At 41.4% G+C, this 26,061-nt stretch overlaps 1 protein-coding gene across 3 annotated transcripts in view; it reads right to left on the reverse strand.

The window, feature by feature from the left end:
* Positions 1–26,061, reverse strand: part of AFF3 (AF4/FMR2 family member 3) — a 329,942-nt gene that overhangs the window by 23,894 nt on the left and 279,987 nt on the right. For all 3 annotated transcript variants that reach the window (XR_005817547.1, XM_040548075.1, XM_040548810.1), the window contains exons 10-14: positions 22,833–22,998; positions 14,005–15,054; positions 11,387–11,511; positions 7,000–7,201; positions 4,281–4,405 (exon numbers count right to left, since the gene is read on the reverse strand). Coding sequence is in view for 2 of the 3 variants with exons in the window: in XM_040548075.1 (XP_040404009.1) it covers positions 4,281–4,405; positions 7,000–7,201; positions 11,387–11,511; positions 14,005–15,054; positions 22,833–22,998 (1,668 nt within the window). In the remaining variant the exon portion in view is untranslated. The remainder of the gene's footprint in view (positions 1–4,280; positions 4,406–6,999; positions 7,202–11,386; positions 11,512–14,004; positions 15,055–22,832; positions 22,999–26,061) is intronic.

Below are 26,061 nucleotides of genomic sequence, written 5' to 3' on the forward strand. Positions count from 1 at the left end.
GCTCTATCATTTGATGTCCATGCTGTTTAATTGCTAATACTCTCCCTGGCACAGTCTTGAGCTCTCTCCCAGACAATGCCTGGGCACAGCTGGGGGACAGCACAGGCCAGGGGCTGTTCTCAGGAGGCAGTGGGCGTTCTTTGTTTTGGGGAGTGAAGACAGTTTAATCATATAACCATAAGCAGTGCTGGATCGCTTGCCCATAGGGACAGAGGAGCGGCATGGATGTAGCCTTAAGTTCAAACGAGGTCCACAGCCCTGGCTTTTCTTTGGCAACAGGGAATAATGGCTATAAATCCTTTACCCCGTGAGAATCTCCTGCTGGAGCCGATTAAGCATCTATTTCCCACCAAACCAAGCTCTTACAAAGTGGCCCTATAAAGAAAGGGGGTAGGTGGTCATGCAGAGAACAGGCAATTTAATTATTTAATCACCGAGGCAGTGTCTGCTATGTAAGAGCTTAATGTTGTTTTCTCATGAACAGTGTGCGCATAAGAAAATTCAGTGCCACAAGTTAAAAGGGAAAGAGAGGAAGAATGGAATGATCAGATGAAGTCTTGAAATCCCCCAAGGCCAAGAAAATGGGAACACCTCAAAGTAAGCGTATGAATTTGTGAGGAGCTTGGTACAGTAGATGTTGGTCTATCTGGCCAGTAATATTTTAGACTGCTGATGAGAAGAAAGAAGAAGGAATCCCTTTTCATTAACCATGCTCCTAAAAATGTGCTCAGCACTCCAGAAATCTCTCTAAACACTTCAGAAGACCAGGAGTCCTTGAGGAATTTTGGGCAAGGTAAAGTGTGCTGGATTCCAGCGGTTGTGTGGGAGCCACAACTCACGAGCACCTTTTCCTTTCTGCCTTGAGGCAGAAGAACAACGAAAAGGACACTGAAAATGAGAGATTTGATGTCCAAGCCGAAACTAAGAGATGTGATAAGAAGTTCTCTTCAGCTCCTTATGAGCTTTATCCATAACATCTTTACAGCTGGAATATTTCTTGCACATATGATTTACCTATAGACAAACACAGTAATGCTATCCCACAGCAGTGTATGTCCCTGAATTTGGGAGAATATCAACCTGTTTGATGTATGTAACACCTAAAACCATAAAGGCACAAAAAAACATTCAGCAAAAGATAAACAAAAAACTTGGATAAAAATGCTAAAGGTGTATTACCTTGCTCTTGTAAGGCCAGAAAAAAAAAAAAAGGAAAATAAATGGAAGTGGAAAAAACTCACTCCAAGTTTGAAAGGGTAAGGCACAATGAAAGTAAGAAAGTAACCCTAAGGAACAAGTTATGGTTTAGCCATAAGGAGAAATGGGAAAGCTGGGTGTGCTCTGCTCCTTTCATACCACACATGCAGTATTTGGAGGAGGGTGTGGAACTGTGCCCTCAGGCACCCACAGCATGTCTGTGCTTATCACTTCAAGGACAACAGACTTCGTTCCTAAATGCAGTTATTGGGAATTCTATCATTCAGCGAAATTACAGCAGGACTGAATTTGGCTTGAAGCATTATGATGTAGCCTTTAAAATGTTCTCTTTATAGAGTCAGAAATGGCCAAAAATCCAGGAAATCTTGTTAAGAATTAATACTGGAAACAGCATTGATGTCATTTATACATGTGCCATGCTGGGTACCTTGAAGCATATTCAGAACAGGCAGTAAACAATGGCAAAGCAGGGGAAGTAGTATTTTGGCTGCCTTTTGAAGACTGTTAGCTATATTTACTTCTATATTTTGATGCATGTGTATACAGCACTCTGCCAAGCAAGATACACTTTTTATTGACCTACTTGTGTTCCAATTTATTGCTAGTGACAGCTGTTGTCAATGATCTGGAGAAAATAAATTGAGAATAAAGCAAAGAGACACTGATTGGTCAAAAAAATTAGTTGTTGTTTTAAATCAAATATAAGAGACTTAGTCTCTTCAAACTATAGAGGCTGATTAAAGCCATGACTGGATTACAGTAAATCAGAACTTCATGGATTATGAGATGAAATAATACATAGGCATCATTTTGGACAAAATGCTGCCATTAGGGTTACCACATAATTTTAGAAACACTGTATTGCATTTCTTCAAATATTCTGCTGTGGTAGTACAAGGATTTGAAAGACATTGGCTGCCATGTTTAATTTGATCCTTCTAACATGTGAGTCAAATTTGTTGACACTTAACATTTGCAGCCAGTCCAATCTGCTACATTTCAGTGACTTCTCTACATGGTAATTTCATAGTCAAGATCTAGTATAGCTGGTATTCTGGTGGTGTTTCCTAGATACAGCTTGTGGATGACAGTTGCATGACATGAAAATCTCTCTCCTCTAGTTAGCACAACGGGCATTTAACCATTTCTATTTTCAAGGCCAAATTAAGACATATTTGACTTCTGTGTTTTATCTTATTTGACTTTTCAGATTTTTTTTTTTATGGGCTGCAAATTGCTTGGGGCATTCTACATGGAAGGCACTATACACCAACAGTTTTATTGTATCTCCTTCTGAAAAGGTGAAACAGTTTTATTGAAGATGCCTGCCAGAAAAATCACATGTATCACTAATGGAGAAAGCAAGTGATAATGGCTTCTTAGATGATAGTCAGAAAAAGCAGTTTTCCTATGACAGTATTCTAGGGGGAAAAAAGCCAAAATGGTCCCCCAGTGTTTTGTCAGCATCTTCAGGGAAAATCTGATGAAGATACACAATAGTTCTGTTGTAGGTGTTTCTGATTGTATTTTTTTTCTAATCCAAACAGATGAGCACATCCTACATTTTGACTTTTATCAAGTACAATGATACCTTTTTGCCTTGTATGTGCGTTTACAGTGCAGAAAAACTGAACAGTTGCAAGTAAATTACAGATGATATAGTATTTCAAGAGATATGAAGAGTTAGGTAGTACTTCTAAACAGTTTGAGGTTTCCTCAATGGAAATTGTTGAATAAATGTGTTGGAAAAGTTGAAAAATAACATGGAGGGAAGTGGAGAAGGAGGGAAAATGAGGCTATATACACAAGGGAGAGTTTTCTCCAAAAGGGGCAGAAAGAATGATTACATTTATTGAATTTACATCTCCTCATGACTTCCATGAATGCATGCAGAAATTAATCTCACCAGCCTTCTTTTCTAACATACAATACATTTACATCCTTTAGAAGTCTATGTGAATTATTTACATCTTACAGTAGGAACCCTGGATTCTTGTTATGAGATGCTCTCATCCCTCTAGTTGTCTCTGAGACTAGGTCATATGAATGAGCCTTACAATTATTACAATTCTTATTACCAGTTATTAAAAATACTTGTTCTGGTACAAAACAGTTCATGAGGAAATAGGGCTGTTTTTCCAGGGTTTCCTTAAGTATATAAGAGTGAGTGATGTGGTGGGTGTAATTGTGGAAGAACAAAAGGTGCGTCAAGGTCACACAGCTCATGGAGGTGTATTTGTTAGAGGCAGTCTGAGACATAGCTTGAACAAAATTTCTTCTACACTAGCCAGAAAAATCAGTATTTTCAGGCCAGAACATTACTAGGCAAAAAGAATCTGGGTTTTCTAGATATTAGGATTCCAACATTCAGTTTCACCTTTATACTTTATCTAAATAAGATCATATCCTAAACGACCTTGGGAAACAAACCAGCAGTTTTAATTTACCAAAAAGAAAATAAAAACAATTACAAGCTGAAATTATTTTCAGAGGAGGGCAGGGATGTTTGAAGGATGTACTGGAGGAGGGGAGGGGCAAGTATCCCTTCAGATACTCATGCAACCACTGCTGCTTCCTACTCACCCTGCCTTTGTAATACCTTTTTTTTTTTTTTTTCTTTTTTTTTCTGAGCAGCAGTAGCAGTAACAAAAGCAGCTGTCAAGGCTCGAGGATACAAGGCTCCCATCTGTCCTCTCCCCTGCTTCAAAGGGCACGCAAGAAGGCATCCCCTCTCACCCTGCCTTGATATGAATGTGTACATGTAAGTAGTCTGAGGTGTACAGAATTCATATCTGAGCCCTAAGAGCACTAATTAGCCTTACTCATAGAGTGATAGAATCATAGGATTATAGAATCACGGAATCATAGAATCATAGAATGGCTTGGGTTGGAAGGGACCAAAATCAAAGACTTCATACAGTATGTCTCCTTCATTGCTCAAGGTACAGCATTACTAAAATACTACTGGACACGTCTCAACATCCTATTGAACAAATGGTAATTTTCTTTTTAAATGCAGAAAACTACATTGTTTACTTTATTTTAAAGCCATCTGTACTTACATATCATCAAAGATAAGCTTTGTCCTTCTGCAGTCCCTGGGTGCGCCAGACAGAGGTGACCAAGGCTCTGTTTGGGACTGTGGCTTATTGCAGAGAACGTTTTCTGAATTGATGTGAGTTACTTTCTAGACAACAAACAGCATAGAAGACATTGAGGAATTGGCTACTAACTTCAAAAAAGCAACTAATAAACAACAGAGTGTCTTTGCATTGTGTTATAAATTGCCAGTTAGTTTTCCTACTATTTCATCAGGGAGTATGTATAACTGTCCTGTCACCGATAGCCACGAATTCACACATATCACTCAGAGCACTTTGTAAAGGGCTTGAGTTTCAATGCAATATACAGACGAAATGGAGCTGAACTATTAGTAACTATCAAAATGCTCTGTAACACAGTCAGTGAAATTACTAAAGAATAGATCTGTTGTGGTCATTTAGAAGATCGAGTTACATCTCTAGTCTTCAGCTTCCAAACTAGTATTGTACCTAGCCCCAGGAGAGCAAGGCTCACTTGTTTGACTTGTTCCACACCGCACCGCTAATATGCCTGTGTGGTGAGAACTTGTCACCCAAGGCCCAGGCTTTTTTCTTCTCTGGGTCTCTGATGAGCTTGAAAGATCACTGCTCTGTACCACAGCTGAAGCACACCTTTTGGCAGGGTCTCATGCTTTCTCTCAGCTGCAGCCCTGTTCTTCATGTGGCCTCATGAGCCCTTCGTACCACCTGGTGACCTGCTGTGTGGGCAGCCATGCGCTGGTACAGTGCAGAGCAGGCAGCCTCAGGTCATTCTTGGTTTGTAATCACTGCCAGAAATCACTATTAGTTCTCCTTCAGGTGGAAGATGGAAACTTAATAGGGAAATGGACAAAAAGTTAAAATGGATAAGAACAACTCCCCGGCTTGTGGTCTCTAACAGAAATTCAAGGGACCACTCAGGCATGCCAGCTAGATACCCAATGGGAAGATGGGATAAAACAAAGATAAGTTTAACATTTATAGTTCATGAGCTTTCATATTCTATATGGCACATCCAGATCAGTTCAGTAGGCTAAAGTTTTCAGATGAATAATCAGATACATAAGAATTTTATTGCAAAGGTTGTTAAAATGTTGACCAAATGGTGCATTGCTAGGCTATGCAGAAAATCTCAGTGAAATGCATTTGCTAAGGGTGTGGATCATAAAGCAATCACCTTCTACTTTTGATTTCCAGCACATTTGCCTGTGAAGGAATTTAAATTGTTTTCAAGATATCCAGTGAAGACTCATATCATTATAATTCTGAATGGGTTATAAACCTCTAAACTTATGTTTTAGAAGTTTAAATGTTTAAGAATTTACATTTAATCCATGAAAAGATAAATTTATCACTACTATATGTTAAAATGCCTTTTTATTGGCATATTTTATGCACTTTTAAAATTTTATTTCAATTTACTAAAAGCATCTGTGAGATGTTTTTGAAAAATATAACTTAAAATAACTTTTTTTTTTTAATGTCTAAAATTAAGATTATATTTACTACCTCTCCCTTCACTGTCAAAAGGAAAAAAAAAAAAAAGTATATACATCTGACTTTATGGGCAGTTATTCCCACAGGTTCCCAAAAACAAAAGTGTCTGGAAGCGACCACTGCTACAGCTCAGGTATTTTCTTTTCCTGAAAGTTGCTTAGGCACAAATACTTAAGCTTTTGAAGCCTCTTATTTTTCAAATAACATATAATGAAAAAACAAATAAGCATTGGATAAAATATATAAACCATTTCTGTAGCAAGGAGAGGAGCGTGGGCCTTTCTAGCAACAGAAGATTGGCTTAGCAACTTGACTTAGATATTCCAGCAGTGGACATCAATATGATGGTACCCAAATTGCTTCTTCACATAAAGGTATTTCACACAGCGCTGCCAGGGGAGGACATGACAGTATTCTGTCCTTAATCTCCTAATGACAATGTCCTGCAGGTTGGAAGGTACAGTACTATTTTGAGAGGTGAGACAGATACAAATCTCCTCAACCAGAAGTGCTAACAGACTCTTTAATACAGCATCCTAATCACAGAGCTCATGCATAAATGGGGGGGAGCATCTACTCCCACTCTCTCTGTGCTGTAAAGGCAGTGGCTAACACCTGGTTTAGTAATAGCTCCTTACCTGGAGCGGGTCTCTGGACACATTTAGTGTGATCAAGACTATGATGGGATAAGTCTCTGAATGTCTGGACTCTGGTGGAGCTGAGTTGTGAGGCTGGTGCTAAGCTGTTCACTGGTGCCAGCAATAAGCAGAAGTGTCTGAGAATGTTTGTTGGAAGACATACAGGATTACCTAACTGTAGGCACACTTACGGTTAGGCAGTGGCTGAGTAGAGGCCTTGTACATTAGAGGCCTTATGCACCACACTTTTGGATGTACGGGTCTTGCATTATGCCCAAGCAATACTCTAGAGGCCTAAATCCATTCATTTTGGGCCACTAGCATTTACTTTCTGCTTATGTAGCCTTTCTTATTTGTCTAATTTACAGCCTGCCTTGCTGTCTTTCTTCTGTGCCTTGCTAAACTCCAAAACAGAAAAACTGGACTTACAGTACAAAGTTCATTATTACTTTTCTTTTTTTTTTTTTTTTTTTTTGCGTAACATTCTGCAAAGCTATCATGGACTGCAATACAAAGTAAAAAATATACAGCTAGGTTTTATATTGTGAACAACAGCATAAACTTACATTGAAGTCTCCGGGATGTGGCTGAGACTGGATTTCACCCTTATGTTTTTTGCTGGAGGAGATGGAAGGTAATAGACTGCTGCCATTAGGTCTGCTGGAGGAAGTTAAATCATCGTTGGAGTATTTGTGTTTTGATGCATCAGAGAGGGGAGAGACAGGTGACCGAAGCATTTTCTCATTTTTATTTATTGGTATTGCCAAGCTGGAAATGGAAATTACAGTAATGGAGTGTCACAAAGCTGGCTTTGAGAAAGGTAAATGTTTTATATATTACCAAAACTTTGAATTTAAAACCTGCTGGCAGGATAAAGTCTATTGGTATCTGGAAACAAGCTTACAGTATAGGGACCAAGAGTTCATTTACAAATTTGTATCGTGTTTCTCCTCTTTCCCTTCAAGGCAAATTGTAATTCTGGAGTTAATATAAAGTCTGTATCAGAGTACTTGAAAAAAATACAGAGATAAATGGCCACTTGCTCACCATCTCTTAAGGGATAGCTAGAGACGAAGATTAGGCTCTGAAGTGTAAGTTTAGGTTATGGAGCCTTATTTCACCATTACAGGTGACAATTTATAAGCCATGGCAATAAAGCCATATGTGAACTAAAACAGGAAATGTGCTTAAAGATGACTGTGTTGTCTTTGTGCTCAATGACCAGCTTTTGGTAGAGCTGTTTATACTAATCTAACACAGATTTTGAAGACAAAGAAAGGTAAGCTGGTACTGCAGACAAAAGGAAACACATGCAAACAGTAGTCACACAGCAATTTGAGCTGCTCCACCTTCTGAAGAAGAAAGCTACGCTCTATTTTCAGCTTTCATTTATTTGAGGGAAGTTTTGGATGAGAAGTCAAACAAACCACAAAAATATCCCCAAAATAAGCTTTAGTTGCACGAATTTGAAAAAAAAAATATTTATCTGAAAATTTTAAAGCAACACGCACAAAATAAACATTTTTAAATGAAAATGGTTTGCATTAAGACTACAACTGCGATTAAGGTCAGACAGACTATTTTAACACAATACCTTCCCCTGTCATGTTCCCCTTTTTTCAGCCTATTACTTTTTATGGACAATTCTCACTTCTTTATAGTTACTGTATCAGGCAGTATACACTTAATGGAATCGCAAAAAGGAATATGGTACAAAATATACTTTATTTCTGTACATCATTTCAGAGAACGGAGCTAATTAAATGTGCACTTATCATACATTTGTCCATTTATCTGGCATGTCTTTAAAAACTATCTGTGAGAGAAGCCATAAATCATAATTCAGAACCGTTCCTGTTTCCCACAGTGTAGTACTTTTAAAATACAACATGAACTGTTTTACTTTAATGACCAATGCTCTTTATGAATGCAAGAATCAAGGTGTGTAAAATGGACAACTGTGTTCTCCTTTTCCCACTAAGAAAAACAAGATCTTTAGCACTATTTTCAAAGTGCAGGCTGATGCTGTTATTTCCTTTCCCTTTTTCAAACATAAAACCATGCCTTGGCTAGCCGTGTTTATACATCACTGTCAAAGTGCAGGGCTACAGCATCCAAGAGAAGCCATCATTCCTTGGAAGCCATTGCTCCTTGGAGGGCTCCCACCCAAGCCTCAAAAGCTTGGCCCAGGGCTTGTGAGGGGTAGATGCAATTTCTAGTTGTGTGGCAAACCTTTTGCATGCCCTCTGGCACTTCGCTTATGCCCACCAAAGTATACTGTGAGCAGTCAAGCTGCAGCAGCACGACCTTATTATACTGAGAAGCCGTACAAAACAACCTGCAGTGAGCTCTGCTCTGCTGAGACTTGGAATAGTGGCACCGGATGTAGGTGCAAGATATTTAGGGTATCTCTGCCTGACACTGCAGCCTTTTATGTCAAACAGGGCCTTTGTCAGTCTGCACATCAGGTTGTAGTTCTGGAATATAAAATGCTCATGTCTGAAGGTGTTTTTGCTCCCCTCTTTGCTACCAACCCCCAGCTGTGCTGACACAAGTTTCAGACAAAGTTTCTTGAGTGAATTTACAGGAGGGCTTTACATGCAGATATGCTGGCATAATTGGAGGGGAATGTGCTAGAATGAGTGGCTGCTGGTTGCAAGAGGGACAGGAAGTCCTGACACACATGCTGCTGGTTTAGCTACAGCCTCAGTAACTTGATATCGTGACCTACAGTAGCATAAAACACCTGAACTTCTTGGAATTAGGACAGGCTAAGGAAGAATTAGGGGGTAAGTATTCATTTAAGACCTTTTTTTTTTATTATTTATTTCTTTAATGTACATTTGCTACCAGGAGTACCTAATACAATGTTTTTAATATACAATTTTTAATACAATTACAGATGCACAAATAACATAATACACCCTCAGTCTAGTTGCATTCCATGAACTACCACGGCCACTCTTAAAGAGTTTGGTTGTGTTCAATGAGAACTACCACAGCTAGATTAATGAGCTAGTGCAGTTTATTAAAGTAACAGATACACAGGTTCTTTGGATTGCCTGTGATAAATTCACTGTCTGCAAAGCATGTGCAAATACCAAGAGTATAAGTAACACTGCCTGGCTACAAATGCATTTAAAGATATAAAGCGGCTCTACAGAGATTTCTAAGTTTCCCGGGGAGGCACTTGGCATAACCAAGTGTTCAAATCTTACCCAAAGGCGTCCCAATAGGGGGGAAGAGAGTCTCGGCCTGTTGACTGATCCCAGAAGTCAGAAGGTATCTTTCCTTATGCGATGGTATCTTCCCTTATGTGATGGTATCTTCCCTAACATCCTCTCTCCCTTAAGCTAATTTATATCATTTTTTATCTTTCAGGTGGAGCTTGAGTGACTCTGGTCATACATACCTTTGTTATGATTGGTGTGAAATTTTCTCACTTTGCTTTTAAAGGTACAGACTAGAAAAATTTAAAGCGAAAGCTCAGTGAGGCATGGTTACACCCTGGAGGCGGGTAGCCTTCGGGATGGAGGTGTGTTTTGGTATTATAATGATATTATAATGGGAAAAGTTCACCAAAAGGACAGCATTTTGTCAAAAATGTGGCAGGCCGTTGGCCCAGGATAACAAATATGCAGCTTATCGGTTCTGATGTACCTTCAAGTTCCCATCTTATCACAGAGCCTGGCCGCGGTGTCTCCACTCCGCTCCACCCTCCGTACTGTTCCTCTTAGAGTCAGCACACCAAGTTCCCCCAGTGTGGTTGGAGGCCTAGGGAACTTCTATGGAATTCAGCTACACTCCACCCTGGAAGTTTCTTCAATGCTATACCTTTTATTTAAAATGTGAATATAAGTTTAATTTCTAAGTCACCTCTGGCAATTGTTCCACACAGGAATGTCATGCCCGCATGCAATCACCCACAATAAAACAAACTGTTTTGTGTGTTTTTTTTCCACTTTATGAAACATGTGACTTATGCCACGACAAAGAAATTGAATTCAAACTTCTGAATAAGCGGTATATATACCAGTTTTCATCATGATTTTGTCCAGTGATAATAACAAGAATTGCTCAAACTCATCAGTGATGTGTACAGTAGAAAAGCCTACTACAATAAATACAAATATTCTCTAATTTTAGCAACCCCACTCTAAGACATACCCTAATACTGCCAGAAAAAAAAATATATTTTTGAAATACTGATGGCCAATGTGTACTAAACAGCATGCAGCTGAACTTTGAAAAGGTGTCAAAGTTTCACTGCTAGAATGCTCCAGAAAGATTCAGGATGATTGATCTGACATTGATAGGGGTCTGTGTACACAAACCATGCCAGCATATAGCTAAATATTCATAATGTTTTTCACACCCTTCATCCTTTTAAACTCAAATTGTTTTTAAAATCTGAGTTCCTTGTACTAAAATACCTACTAATTAAACAGAATAGATTGCTTGTAATCTTGAAAATATTAGATCTCATGTATATTCCGGAACTGAGTATTGCAGGCATTGTTATGAATATTTTTTGCAATCTAAACAGAGTTTACAGACAATTGCATTTAAACCCAAACATACAGTCAAACTTTAAGTTTGCAACTCATAACACAAAGGAAAGAAAAGATGGCTGCACATGTGAATTGGTGCCTACAAGACAGTGTTTGAGAATATGTTTTGGATGATCGCACTACTCTAGCCATAATTACTCGTTCCATGAGCCTTGCACTTGAACTCACAACTTTGCGCAATACGACAAAAATGCGAGTATATAAATGTGTCAGAGCTCCTAACTTGTTCATTAAACTAGAAGAAAGCAGAATAAACTGGGCAATTTTTCAACATAAAATGTGATAATTAAAAAATAAATCCTATTAAAGGCAAAAATAACACACGACATTAAACTGCAACTAGTTGTATGACTCAGTGGTAAATAAGAAGGAAAATGCTTACCTATTTTCATTCATATTGCAGTGATTTGCTGTTGTGATGTTATGGGCAGAGGCAGCTAATCGTGAAGAACTCTCTCGCTCTAAATGAGTCTTCTTGATGTCTCTGTATTCTTCTTCATTCTCACACTGAGTAAAGAGAAAAATAATAATCTTGTAGGTTTTGGATTTACGATAGATCTGAAAGTATTTTGACAAATCAGGAGCTGGTATTTTCTAGCATTTTGATGCTTTCTTCAAGCATATACCTAACAGCGATCAGAGATTGGTTCACGTCTTGAAAAACTAAAATCTAAAGAGGCAGTACGTAAATGTAGAGTATAAGATAGAGTAGAATATAAAACTTGAATTGCTTCAACCATATTCCCACTTGCATCTCAGGATATTTTTTTTCTTTATATTGCCGTCTTTGCCTGTCTCCTGTGCACTTTTCTCTTGCCTAGTCCTCAACCTCATTCTTCTTGTCTCTCCCACTCTTTTCTTGTCATCCGTGACTATGCCTGTGCTAGTAAATACAACAGATCAGCAACAGGCCCTGAGGCCGGCTGGCATGGCACAGCTCACGTCCATGCATGTAACTTGCTCCTCCTTCAAACCAGGCTATACCACATTTGGACTGCCTTTTAGGCAGCCACTTTAGTTGGTTTGGTCCCAGGCCAGGGCCAGACACCTTCTGGAAGAGCAGAAGTTGGTCTAGGCAAAAACCACGTTAGCAAGCATGCTAACAATTAAACAAAGTGGATGACTGTGTGCCACCGCTTGGTGCTGCATCCTGGCCCTATCTCTCCTGGTAGTATGAACGCAGCCAATGTTTCCTGCCACTATTTGACTTCAGTTGAATTCCTTAGGTCCTACCATTGTTTCCCAGTGACCCTGTTTTCCCAGCCTTCTATGAAGTCTCCATCCCTTTCCACATCTAACATTATCCAATTTCCACTGATGACTGAATTTTACTCGTGATCTCTTGATTTTCCTGTATTTATTGCTTTGCTGCATGGCAACATATTCTGTGTTATCCACTGCCACTGTGGCTGCTGCTGTGGGGTTAACATAGATCACACCCCACAGGAGTGAAGATCTTCTTACACCTTAGTGCTTAACCATCCTCTTCCATCACTACTTTGCCCTTCTTGAGATCATGACAGATGTGGAAGCGATAAGGACCTCTATCTAATTTTGCAGTTACGCCTGATAATCCATTCTTATTAGACTTATTCTTATTTTGAGAAGGGGGATCGCATATTGTGTGTTTGCATAGCAGTTATCACAGTGAGGGTCTTACTACAGGCAGAGAGGCAATTTGGTACTCCATTGTATTTATTGTAACACTAAAACCACCAACAACAGCAATGCTTTAAGACAGAAGAGTAAAAGATAATTTGTGCCATGGAAAGTCAAATTAAGCATTTCTAGAATGGCTGCATTTATTTTGCTCTTCTATCATATCCCCCTGTTTTATTCTGGGTGTACCAGCTGGCAACATCACACAGACATTTCCTATTGCACAAAACATCAATCTTTTACTTCTGCCACTCTGACCTGGTCCCCATCATTTTGTATTATGCAATTACTTTCATGCTACTTCCTAAAGAAAATGCAGACAAATGCATCTCAAAACATAGCAGGGCTCTCTGCTATTGCTCTACCAGTAGCTAGAATAGTTCAGATACTAAAAAAAAATACTTTCAGATACTAAAAAAATAACCAAAAAATGACGAGAGAGAGAAAAAAATGAAAGACCTGTTTGGATAAATGATACCAAGAAACATACAGATCAGTCTGCACACATATGGTAGCTCAGGGGGTGACAGACAACTGCACAGCAAAACCATCCAGAAATTGGGCAGATGGCAATTCCAGTTCAGAGTGACTTTTGGGGGCAGATTGGTACCAATGGACTGGAAAGCCTCCTTGATGGACAGCTGCAGCCATGGGGTGGAGGCGGCTCCTCAGCAGGGATAAAGCCTGTGCACCTGGCAGCTCCAAAAATGTGCAGGAGAGGCATGGCAGAGGGATGGATATGACCACAGGGCTGTGCCCACCTGGCTGCTGCAATGGTGCTGCTTGGGGACAGGTCGGCTCATCAGCTACTGACTCACTTCTTACACTTGTGTCGGAGTCCTGAGGTAGCAGCGGGCTACAGAGGTGTCAGTGAAGTAAGCAGCAGAGCTAGGCAGGTCCCTGATAAGCCAGGGCTGCCTGCAGGGACTGAACGATTCTCTCCTATTGTTGTCAATATGAAGGGAAAAAGGATGTTTCCTCTCCTTTTTTCCAGATATGTGGTGATACCGTGCAGACTGTGCCAGAATGTTCCCTATGCCAAAACAAGCATCACCTCCAAATGCTCCGGTTTTGCAAGAAGCCTCAAGAGGAAAAGCTATCTGACTTCACTTTCACCAGGGTACAAAAAGCCACGTGCCAGCAGATAATGCCAGCTCCTCGAGGCCAGAAGTTTGACCGCACAAGGGGTTTTGTTGGTTCCAGTGTGGTGTGAGGGGACAAAACCCAGCGAGGGCACCACTGTTGAGTGTTGGACATGGGCACAAGTGATGCTCACTGATCGCGGCTGGGCTGTGTCCCCCTTCCCACCCCAAGCAGCCACCCCCATCTCCTGGAGCTCACCTTGCGTTTCTTTCTAGATTTCGGTAAACCCTTCTCTGCGGGGGGGTCAGCACTACTACCCTGCGGGAGGCTGGCCGCCTGGTTTGCTCCGGCGCTCATTGCCAGCGGCTCTTCGGGCAAACGCTCTGGAATCCTGGACAAAAGAGCCAAGTCAATGTTGACCCACAGTGACTTTACCTCATCACTGTCTTTCAGAGGAGACAGGAGCTCATTCCTACCGAAAGGAACCAGGGTGTAAAACTGTTCCTCCAGCTCCTTTGCTATTTCACTACTAGTCCTGGCATTAATGGAGCCAAAGGCACTGCAGCCGCCGTGGGGTTTGCTAGCGGCACTGGTCCCCGCGTCCTTGGCGCGCGGCTCGGCCCCGGCTGCCGCCGGCGCCTTGGGCAGCGGGCGTTCCTCCCGCTCCGACTCGGAGTCCGAGTCAGAGGAAGATGATGATGAGGAGGACTCAGTCTCGATGAACTCCTTGGATTTGGGTGCCGTTTTGCTCGGCCCCCGTGCCCGACGCTTCTCGCCAGCTGTGGCCGAGCGGGGCTCCCGGCGGTGCCCTGCTCGGCAGCCTCCACTGCCGCCACCGCCAACAGGCCGGGCTCTTGGTGCCTCGCCAGCGGTGCTCTCCAGAAAGCTGTGGCTCCCAGCGGGCTCTGCCCCACGGCAGTGGGAGCCGTCCCCAGCTGAGGTCCTCTCAGCCCGCCGCGGTGCCTTCTTCCCCGCCGCCCTCCTTGGAGGTCCGCCGTCGGCGGCAGGGGGCGACTTCTGGCGGCCGCCCTTGCTGCCTGGTGCTTTGTTGGCGGTCCTGGGCCGTGGCCCGTCCCCGATGGTGGCGGTGGTGGTGACGGTGGTGGTGCGGCCCTCCCCGCTGCGGTGCTCGGCTGGGCCAGTGGCCGGGGTCTTCTCGCCTTCCTGCCGCTCTGCCTTCACGTGGCTGTAGTAGGGATGGGCCTCCAGTGCCGGGCCGTCATGGTGGGTCAGGATGGGTGCTTTGTGAGGGGTGACTTTATTCAGCCACTTGTCCAGCTGCCACTTGTTGGACGAGGGTGGCTCGGGCTGAAAGAGAAGCAAACAGCAAAGAGCTTAGTGCCAAGCCCCTCTGCCCTGGCCTGCAGGGTCCCCTCAGGGACACCAAAACACTGGTACTGAAGAGATTTTACCCTGGGCAAGGGTCCACCCCGAGCCCCAAGGCACCCGCTGGCCCTGGCCGTGGATGGGAAAGGTGAGGTGGTGAGGATACACCACGCTGCCCTGACAGAGGTCCTGGCCTGGCATTAGGGCTGGGAAACAGGGGGCATGCCCCATGGGTGGGGATATTTTTGGTTTCTGGATGAGGCTGGGAACGAGGACAGCTTCTGTGAGTCATAATTTCTACAGATGATTCATGTAGAGCTACTGGTATTGGCTTTACCGGGAAATGCTACCAAGTTTCCAAACAGAGAAAAATATAATGGTGATAGGAAGGATGGAAAACAAGGCAGGGGTACAGCTGAGGCTAAACTAGGATAGCTAGCTGGAAAGCTAGGGATATATATATATTATATATATATAATAGTATATATAGTATAGTATAGTATAATAAGTATATATAATATATATATATTTCACCTTTGCATTAAATACAAAAAGTATTTAACAGCATACAAAGGGGCATTTAGTCTCTCCTGGGAGAGGGAAGGCTAACCAGGTGGTGCATATAATCTGTCTGGTATTGATGTTATAACCCTGTGAGATCACACAAACATTTGCTGTGTGGTGGTATTGTCAAATACTCATTTGGTAAGTATTGTGCGGCTGTTAGTTTTTCTCTTTGTTCCTGTCACAACATGATCAAGTTATAAGAGAACATCTAAAATATAATGGTGTTTGGACAGTGAAGTAGTGGGATAATTATGATTTCAAATGTAACCACAGCTCAGAAAACGTTATTTCAGAACAATGTGCAAGTGTTTTATAATGCTTCTTGCAATCAGTAATTTGAGCATAATAAAATGAAAAGGAAAAAAGAAAAGATGGAGTGGATGGGCAGCCATATTCTAAACCAACAGAAGCCAATGTGAAAAGTCTCTTAATTTCTTGAACTGGAACCAAAATTTGATCAACTAAGCAATTGCACATGAAAACTATTGATGCTCTGGAAGAAAGTTTGCTCAAGAGAGAATATCCACAGTCCCTAACTTTAGACAGTCTCCAACACAAAGGATCCTCTATTAAAAGGAGGTGCCTGAAAGCAACACAGGCTTCCTGCATAGCCAAGCGTGTCTTCAGAGTCACCCATGGAGGGCTGTATTCACTCTACAGGGAGCAAAGTCTCCTAAAATAAGCAAAACAGTTAGACATTGGAATTCATATGATAAAAATATTCCTCCTCTGAAGTGTCTAATTTACTCATTATCCAACTAGCCAATACCTACAGGAAGCTTGCTGGATTGCCTTAAGTTTATTTTTTCTTAATCATACTCCCTAATATCTTACATGATGAATTTCTTTCCAGACTTGTAAATCTTGAAAATGAATGGGCAGCATTTCTCTTGGATGAAGATGTATTTTTAAGACTCTTAACTTTTTGTGTAAAATAAACAGCATTTTTTTAGACTGCTGCTGAGAGTAGAGTTGGATGCGTTTTGTGCCATTCATTATGTACACAATGAACTTAATACATATATAATAAAAGGTTCACTATATATGGAGGCCTTTGCAGTGTTCAGGAGTTATATTCAACAAAAGGACATATATCAGAAACGTGCAGAAAAAATACACCTCTGCCCATAAGTATAGGCCAGAGTGAGGGCAGCTTGAAAGTTCAAAAAAATCTTCCAGATTTTCTGTTACATCCCATTCTGTCTCTTTATGTACCTTGTCATTCTCTAAAACAGTGGTTCACAAAATATGGATTTCAAGGGATAACAGTAAACCAGCAGAAAACAGTGATTAACTGCTAAAGCGTCATAACTTGGCAATATGGTACTTTCCTGCAGTGATATGTCTGCTATTTAGGTGGAATAGCTACACTCCCACCAACCTGTAAGCCAACTAAGAAGTCTAATAAAAAGCATCAGCAATATTGCCAGCTTTGCTCATTTTGTCAGGGCTTTCAGGACACTTGTTGTATTTTCTTAAAGCCTCAGCTCTCAGAGTCATGAACTTAGATACATATATTTAAAGTAAAATTGAAGTCTATGTGGCTGCTGAAAGAAAGATGTATCTGCAAACAATCAGTCAATCAAACAAAAACCTTTAAGATGCATCTGCTAGAAGCAAAAGGCCTGAAGCCGATAAGGTAAATTTAAAGAATATAAATTCTAGCAAATCAAAAATTTGAAACTTCTCTAATTATTTTAGGGCCATTATACAGTTTTGGAATATTTAAGATTGTCAATGTACACAAGTGATGTCAGTTTTATTTTGGAAGTAATTTACTCAGTTGATTTCTCTAAAAATTACTATTTTTTGAAATCACTTTTAAAAGCAATGTAACTTGCAAGAGACCAGCCAGGAGAGAAAAACAGACCTGGTGAAAAAAAGGATTGGGAAGATTCACTGGAAATTTTTTAACAGTACACTTCACATGCCCAACTGCAATTATTTGTGGGAGGAACAGAAAATCCCTAATTCTCCAGTCCACGCTACCTCCCTGAGCAGGTCACAAACGAACCTGTGTAATTAAAGTTGGTTTGCTTGCAGTGAGATATTTTCAGCAGCATGTAAGGACGGAAATCTACTGAGATCCAGAGGGATCAAGTAGCAAAATGGTCTTACGTGATGGAAATATACTGCCCTCGAGGTCTTGAAGAGAACTGGGCAGTTTTTAGTTTGAGTAAAGCTGGTGTTGGCCCGATAGACAGCAGCAGTAGGAACAATGGTCTGTAGTAAAGCTGACTTGTAATGAGCTATGGAGTTGTCACAAAAACCCAAACCAGGAAACTCTTCCAGAGACAGATGGTTCCAGGGACCAATGCACTACAGATGTACGTGTGCCATTTCAACAAGAAATAAAAGGATGTGATATGCTTGTTTGAAAAATGTGTGTGGATTCATCTATATATTATAGACAGCTATATCTGAGCTAGTCAAAAAGTTTGTTCTCCAATCAGTGGACTACTCTTCTAGGGTGTGAACCATTTCATCTTTGAATAGACATCCAAAATAGGCCAGATGAGCTGGGCCCTAAAAATGTCCATTCCTCTCCCCTAACTGTAAAGGGGAGGCTGAGGTGGTGATCAGATTTAGGTATCTACAGTACAAATGTCCAAATTTGGGTGGGATGACTCAAGCAAAGCGTGTCTATGTATCTCAGGTCTCTTAAAGGCTACAAGTGCAACCAGAGGCACGAGTGGCATGCATCCAAATGAAACTTTTGTCAACACTCATTATCCAGAAACACTTTCTGGGGTGAAGGACTGTTAAACAATGCAAGCGTAACAGGATCACTCTATGTCTGTCATTACAAATAGGAACCTAAGGTGTAGCTAATACCATGGTAAATGTGAAGCATGATACCCCTTTCATTGAGAAACTGGATAGCCTATAATGTGCATGTACTTAACCCAATGCAGGGTAGGAGTGAGCAATCAGCCATCCCTGCAGCATACTTGACCTATTGGAAATCCACACATTAATTTACCGATATGATAACCTGTTTGTGCTGTCCTACTATCAAAGATTTGGTTCAGAGCAATTCCCATACAAATGTGATGCCTTTTCATTGTATTTAAGACATAGATGAAGATGATGATGATGATTTTGCTGCTTCTACTATTAGTACTGCTAGCACTTTATCAAATTAGAACTGGAGATTCCCATCTGTTAGGCATGGTGCACACATACTCTAAGAGGTGGCTCCTGCCTCAATGAGTTTTCTAGAGGGACGGGGAAGTTTAGTTTGTAGTCTTTGCCAAAAACAGTGCATAGGAGAGCTAAAGCCCATGAATCACATGAGCAAATGTGAAGATAGTGTCTACAGTTGGTCTAGTGATGAAAATTCCCTTTTCTTCTGAATTTACCACTCAGGAAATCAAATCATGACATTTCAGATGGGAAGCAAAACCTTTTTTGAAAACAAGACAGATACAGAAAACATACACACACACCAGCCCTGAAACTAAACTCTTCTTCCCTTGAGTCCTTGAGGAAATGTAGCAGTGAAGAAATGCTGATGAGGTGACAGAAGCATGCTCACCGGTTAGCTAGTTGGTTATATATATATGCTCTTCCTATTTTCTGAGCTAAGGAGAAGAGAGACAATGCCACACAACTCCTGAGGGAACGGCCTGAATTTACAGGCAGTGGCTATTAGTACTAAAGTCCATGCACTTAAGGACTGGATGCACAGTGCTGTGGGCAGGAGGTGGGTCTCTGTTGATGAGGGAGGAAGGCCAGGAAGAGCATCTCCAATCACTTCAGCTTTGACCAGGTCAGACACAACGTGTGGATGTGAGGCCAAAACTATCCCGTGATGATGGAATAATCATGGTAAAAACCCTTGATGGTTGCGAACTGGTCACTACAGTGGAGGCTGTAAAGGACAGTGTATCTGGGGGTGGGGTGCTGGCAGGGTCCAAGACAGCACACCTCCCTCTTCTGGCCAGGAACAGCCACTGGTGCTCCATTCCATGCAATGGCTTCTCTTGTTTCCCTCCTGCCCATTCCTCCCTCTGGCCCTTCCTGTGTAATGGGGACTTCCCCAGTTGTCTAACCAGACCCAGTCTTATTAGAGGTCTGCATGATAATTCAACTGAATGAAGAACAAACAAACCAAATTTTTAGCTTTTGAAATGTAGTTCTTCTGTGGACTTGAGACCCGCATTTTTTTCTACCATCTGAAATAATTGGAAGGATGTCACCATTTTCCAGAATCCTCATTTATGACATTAATTAAGGTCATACAAGGAATTCATGGCCTCAGCAAAGAAACAGGAGATAGAAGTCTCAGTCCCTTGTTCATAATTTCAGGTTTGGCAGTCCACAAAACTGTAACTACTCACATTACTGTCTGAGGCACCTTAATTTGTCCACATCACTGAAACCAGTCTGAATGTTGTCTCCTGTTCTAGCTCAGCCATTACTCTTAGTTTACTGCAGACATAAAGTGTAGACAGCTGAGCTAGTCACTACAGCCTCTAAATAGTCACTGGAAAGAAACGGACACTTTTAGGATGCAATTCATCTAATCTATTTTATATGTATGCTTTACAATGAGCTGCTTTTACACTCTAGGCAACTGCATTAAGACACCTGAAAACAGCTCAAAGATCTCAAAATGAGAGGAAGAAAAAGTACAGGAGAAATGAAACAGCAGTTAAATTTTTGTATAATGTAGAATGCAGAAGATAACCTGTCCAAGAAAATATTTTGAATATATACATATGATATTTCTAATTATGGGGAAAAAATAAACAAAAAAAGAATGAAGGGCTCATAATGGCCTGCAGATTACCAGGTGAAGTTGCTCCCAACTTGGACATATGGATTTCCTGCCCAGCATTGTGCAAGAGTACTCAGGTTCATTGTACCTGAATTGTACCTTTATTAGTTTATACTTATGTAATGACAAAGATGTATTTGCTTCTTTTATTTTATCCAATAGATGAAATTCATCTTGAGACCATGACTGGAATTGAGCCCACTAATTAAATTCAGGTGGACAGGACCTCCTTTTAAAGAGCTCCTAAGGACCTGTCTCTCTGCATTTATGGGATAAGAACATGGCATGTACTTTAGGAAGACGGCTTCACTGGGTTCCTAAATGTAAGTTAAAGCATTAATGCAAGGCAGACAGGACTTCCACTCAGAGATATCACATAAACATGTTTGGAATTGGTGCCACCAGTCATATGATGGGCTTGGAAGAGCACTATCCCTTGGGGAAAGCACAGATATCCTACTTCCCGGGGACACCCTGACCCTATCCAGGTGAATGTCGTGGTCTCTCCCATATCCCAAGGAGTAAGTTATGAAAACCACTGCAGCCATCACACTTTTGAGTCCTTTACATTTTCATATAAGCCTGTTTTGTACAGCATGTCCTAGAAGGCAAACCACACAAACATAATGCAAAGAGACAAGCAATCTGTTGGAGCAGTGCAGCTGTTTCGTGACAATGATCACTGATAACTCAGACTCCACACAAAAGTGGTTGCACAGATCTCGAGAGAATATGTATAAAATGCTTAAGAGGAGGCACTTCCTCCACGTTTCCATGGCTCTTGGTCCCTTGCTTGACTTTACAAAACCCATGACCTGCCTTAGTTAATTCACTTCCTGCATTCCCTGAGGAATTGTTTCTCTCGTGTCCAAGCATCATGGGTATCTGCCTAGATGCTCTTTTATCTTAGTATACACACTCCTCTCTTCCTGGGTACTATGCTTCTCCCCCTTTTATCTCGTGTTTCCTTCCCCCCTACCATGGTTCCTTCTCTTTCTTCTCTTCATCCCTTTTCTTCTACCTTCTAAGATTCCCATAGGGAGAGGAGAGAGAGCGTGAGACCTCTGCAATGAAACCAGCCAGGAACGAGACAGAACAAGGTCTTAATGGGTCAGATGAGAGAACCTGGGATGGGAAATGAGAAATGGGATAGCATGGGGAGGGCAACAAGGAAAGAGAGACTGGAAGGAAGAAAACAGAGAAGAAAGGAAGGAGAGAACCAGAGAGAGACTTAGGAAAGGGACAAAGTGGAGGAAAATTAACTGGAAATGGATCTGAAAGCACTGTGGAAGAAAGAGAGAAAAGAAGATAAGTGTTAAACAAGGAACAAAACCTGAGAAAAATATAGAAATGATGTTTCTGTGAGTGCTGCATTTTCCCTGATGGGAAACATGGCCCCCAATACTGAGCAAAATATGAAGAAAGGCTTGCTGGTTATTCAGTATAATTTTTCAGGGTAAAAAAAATCTGTGAGGCTTAGTTGTCAGGGGAGGAGTCTGGTGAGGGGATGCTTTATGTGGAGCAGGAAAATACACTGACTGTATTTCATGGGTATTTACAATCCTGCCGCTAGATTTTTGAATATTTTTACATGCATTAATGTGTGTGATGTGGCTGTGGAGTGCATGGCTTTATGCTAAAGGTGTATGTTGACCAAAACACATAAAAATGCCAAGCCTGGTAGAAAAGCAGAGTAGGGGAAGCAGCCCTATAGTGTGTCTGCTGAGCACACTGCAGAGGTGAAAGCAGAAGGTAGCACTGGCAGCTTAATTGTACTTTGGCTAGGGCTTGTCTACATGTGGAAATTTTCAGTGCTAGCTTTCCAGATGACAAGTTTGGGCTTAATGTTTTGCACCATGAGTAATTCAGTTTAGTCCATGCTAGAGATGGATTAAACTAAATCACAGAAAGGCAGCAGTAGCAGAGAATAATTCACTTGGGGAGTGAGGTGAGGGAAGTGCATGAGTGAAAAACAACTGTTTTGCTTTAAAAATCCACCCTCAAACTGATTTCATAATAGCTTCCCTGCACAGAGAAGCCTTTAGTTCCCTTGCAGTGCTGAGAGTCCACATCAGGACTTAAGCACTAAGCAAGCCATCACTATGGAAGCAGAGTTGCATAAAGCCTCAAGCAAGCTGTGAGCTTTGTGAGGAGCTCCAGTTTGAGGAAAATATCACAGGGTCATTTCCTTCTTCATTTTTGCTTCAAATGCTTTAATCCACCCCAGCATCCCCTGCCACTTGCATTTCACAGGGTGCCAGGAGGAAGATCTTTGTGCTTTTCTCTCTTTTTTTTTTTTTTTTTGTGCGTCTCCCCCCAGCCTCCTTGTGTCACCTTGGCTGGAAAAAAAAGTCTGAGTGGGTGTAATAACGGCTCACCACCCCAAATCATGAAGAGCAGAAGCCCTTACCTCTGGGCTGGAGTAATGCGAGGGCTTGCTGCCGTCGCTCTCGCTGGAGCTGCTTTCGCTCTCTGAGTCAGACTCCGAGCTGGTCTCGGATTCACTGGAGCTGCTGCTGCTCGACCCCTTGCTGGAGAGTCCCGGGGCTCGGGTGCTGGACTGCGGCACCACCAGGCTGCTGGCCCCACGTGCAGCCCACGGGGAGAGAAGGGGAGAGGAGAAAACAAGAACACACACAGACAAAGAAAAACGTAAAAAACAGTGTTTTAGGGAGCATACCTATCTATGAGCTTGCCTCTGCTGCTAACAAATGGTGAAGAGAGTTCAAGTTCAACATTGTATTATTGTAATTTGAGGGAAGGGTATAGGGCTAGCTGAATGTTCATTTACATCCACAGCCTTTGCCAACCCTTCTTCACACGAGGGAGGGTTGGGCTTTCCCTTCAGCTTGTCTCTTTTCTCATTCAACAGAAATGTTAGGATACATTAAAAAAAATGAAACATGGTAAAAACAGAGTAGAGGAAGCAGTCTTACAGTGTCTAATGAACACCGTGCAGAGGTGAAAGCTGGAGATGGGAAAGGTGAACAGTCAAGAAACTGAGCTAAACTCCACTGTACCAGCCATTTACTAGCAGTAATAGAATAACAATAATAATACCAATAATGATACATCCTCACTGGACCTTCCTACCCCTATCTTTTGTTCCTGCACACTTCTTCACCTACCCGTAAGTGATGTGGTTGCTTGATATTGATAACTGTAAGATCTAAGACTCTGATCCTGAAGAAATGTGAGGAGCTCAGGCTTGTGTTTTTGCATATCAGCAGTGCCGTGCTGTCAGGAGAGCTGCTTGCCATCTTGAAAGTCATGTTTCCATGCAAGTGTTTGTATTATGAGGCCTGACAGCACAAGAAATGTATACTTTCCCAAAATAGTTGACCATGCATATTAAAATATCACAGTCATAAAGGCTTGAGTGTGAAATGTCCTATTAAGTCATCCAGCTTATTCCCCGGGCAATGGAAGATTGTTCCCCATAGCAGGGTGCATTTGCTAGTGAGTTGTCCAATTTGATTTTAAATGACTTGAATGCAGCTTTTACTTTTACCCCTGGGAAACTTCTCTGCAAACTAACCCAAATTCCACTGTCAGAAATTTCTCTCTACATTCAACCTGAAGTTGCCCTTTTAAAATTTATTGTTGTTACTTATTATTTCATCCTATTACTAATAGTTACTATGATAAATTATCCTCCTCCCTTTTTCCTTTCACGTATTTGCAGACTGTTTTCCTGCCCTACTTCAGTCATCTTTCAGACAAGGCCTTACACATTTACTTCTTCTGATCTTTCTTCATAAGTCATTATCTCCAGGGATATGGGATCATTTTTATGGCTCTTTTCTGAACTCATTCCAATTTGTCTATATCTCTCTGATAACAGGATGCCCAAAACGGAGTGCTGCATTATAGATGGTTCTCACTAGAGCCCTACAATGAAGGGCTATTACCTTCCTGCTCCTTGATGCGTTGCTTCTGTAAACATATACCAGAGCTGTGATGGAATATATAGTCCATTAACACTCCTACATCTCTTTCAACACCTCCTTCTCCAGAATTCCTCCACTGATAGCTACACTTGAGATTATTTGCTTCCAGAGAGATTAGCTTGCTTTTTTTTTTTTTCCCATGCCAGATCTCATTTTCTTCTTTACTGCACATGCTCCTAGCTCCTTTTGATTTATTTCTCTGCCCTCAGAGGTGTCTACAGCAAATTCTAATTTAGTATCAAATACAAACTTAATTAAATAGTTATTCACTTCCTTTTCCAGACCATTAATAAGACTGTTAAATAAACCCCACATGAAACATGCTAGTACCCTAATAACCATCTCTTCCCAACTCCATTCACCAGTGTTTATCATTACCCTTGTTTATGCTCCATCAGTCCAATACTGTGGCTAATGCGATGTGAACTTTGGAGATGCATTTTGTGAGAAATAATATCTAATAATTAATTACTATTCAGCTATGTTGCACCTAATGAACTGTCTTTACCTACTAATGGTGCATTTCGTTCTGGAGAAGTAGCATCTGGTACCTGACACAAGCCACATACAACATGCAATTTCTGGGGCTGGAAAAGAGGCTAGGCCAGCAGGGATGTGGTTTCAACTCTGTGATTCCCCAAGGTGCACACTTTCCAGCCCCATCCCTACCTCCCCCAACATATGTCAACCTTTCCTCACTGGAGCATCTATCCCATCCAGGCCAGCACTCCCACCACATCGCCTTCTCTCATATCTATCCCCCTTCCCTTTTTGCTAGGGAGAAGTTGGCAGAAGTGCCTGTGTGTACTCGTGGGAGGCAAGAGGTCTGTTACCATACACAGGCATTAAATGTACCGATTACAAAGTGTGCCTTTAAAAACTTGCCTTCTGCTGTTTTTGCTGCTATTCATCACGTCTTTTTGTCTGGCCAGGTAGGTGTGGAAAATGCAAGCTTTTCAGGCAGCCATTTGTATTAAGTATTTGCATTAAGGCACATAGGAGCCTGAAACAGTAACAGCTAATAAGCTTGTAAAAATTTTCCTTCCCAGAGAAGAAAAATTGATGTTTTGTATGCTGCTATGGGACAATGCACTTTTCCACTTGTACAGGTTGCCTAGTAAACTCCAGATCTAAGTTGCTCACGTATATTAACAGATTATAGTCAATCCCTTGCTAATAAAATAGCGAGAGTTATACAGAGGCCATTGTGAGTAGGTTTTCTGGTTTTGATTTTTTTTTTTTCTTAAGGGAATATGAAAATGTAAGTGCCTTTTCTGACAGCGTAGCTTAGGGAATGCTTTTGACAGTGTCCAACTCTGATGGATTCACCGTCCTCTCCCCAACACCATTGTGACTGCTGCCTGAAAAGTTCTTCAGCATCACAGAACATCTGCACATTTACGTCCTGCCCCTAGTGATTGTGGTTTTAATTTTTAAACCATCATTTTTGTTTGGCATTGACTGAAGTATTCAGAATTGCTATGTAGGGGATGAGGGAGAAAAAAACCCCACAGTAATATTTCTTTCCTGTTGTGACATGAAATGTTTTTCTAGGCTGCTGAATAGAAATTGTTACTACAGCCATAGATATAAAATATAACTGTTGGACTCTTCACAAACATCTGGAAATCTATGTTTGCTGCTCTAATGGTAGCCAATATGCTAAGGAAACTAAACAGCATTACAATA

The sequence above is a fragment of the Cygnus olor genome, chromosome 1 (assembly GCF_009769625.2).
Source record: "Cygnus olor isolate bCygOlo1 chromosome 1, bCygOlo1.pri.v2, whole genome shotgun sequence".
NCBI lineage: Eukaryota > Metazoa > Chordata > Aves > Anseriformes > Anatidae > Cygnus > Cygnus olor.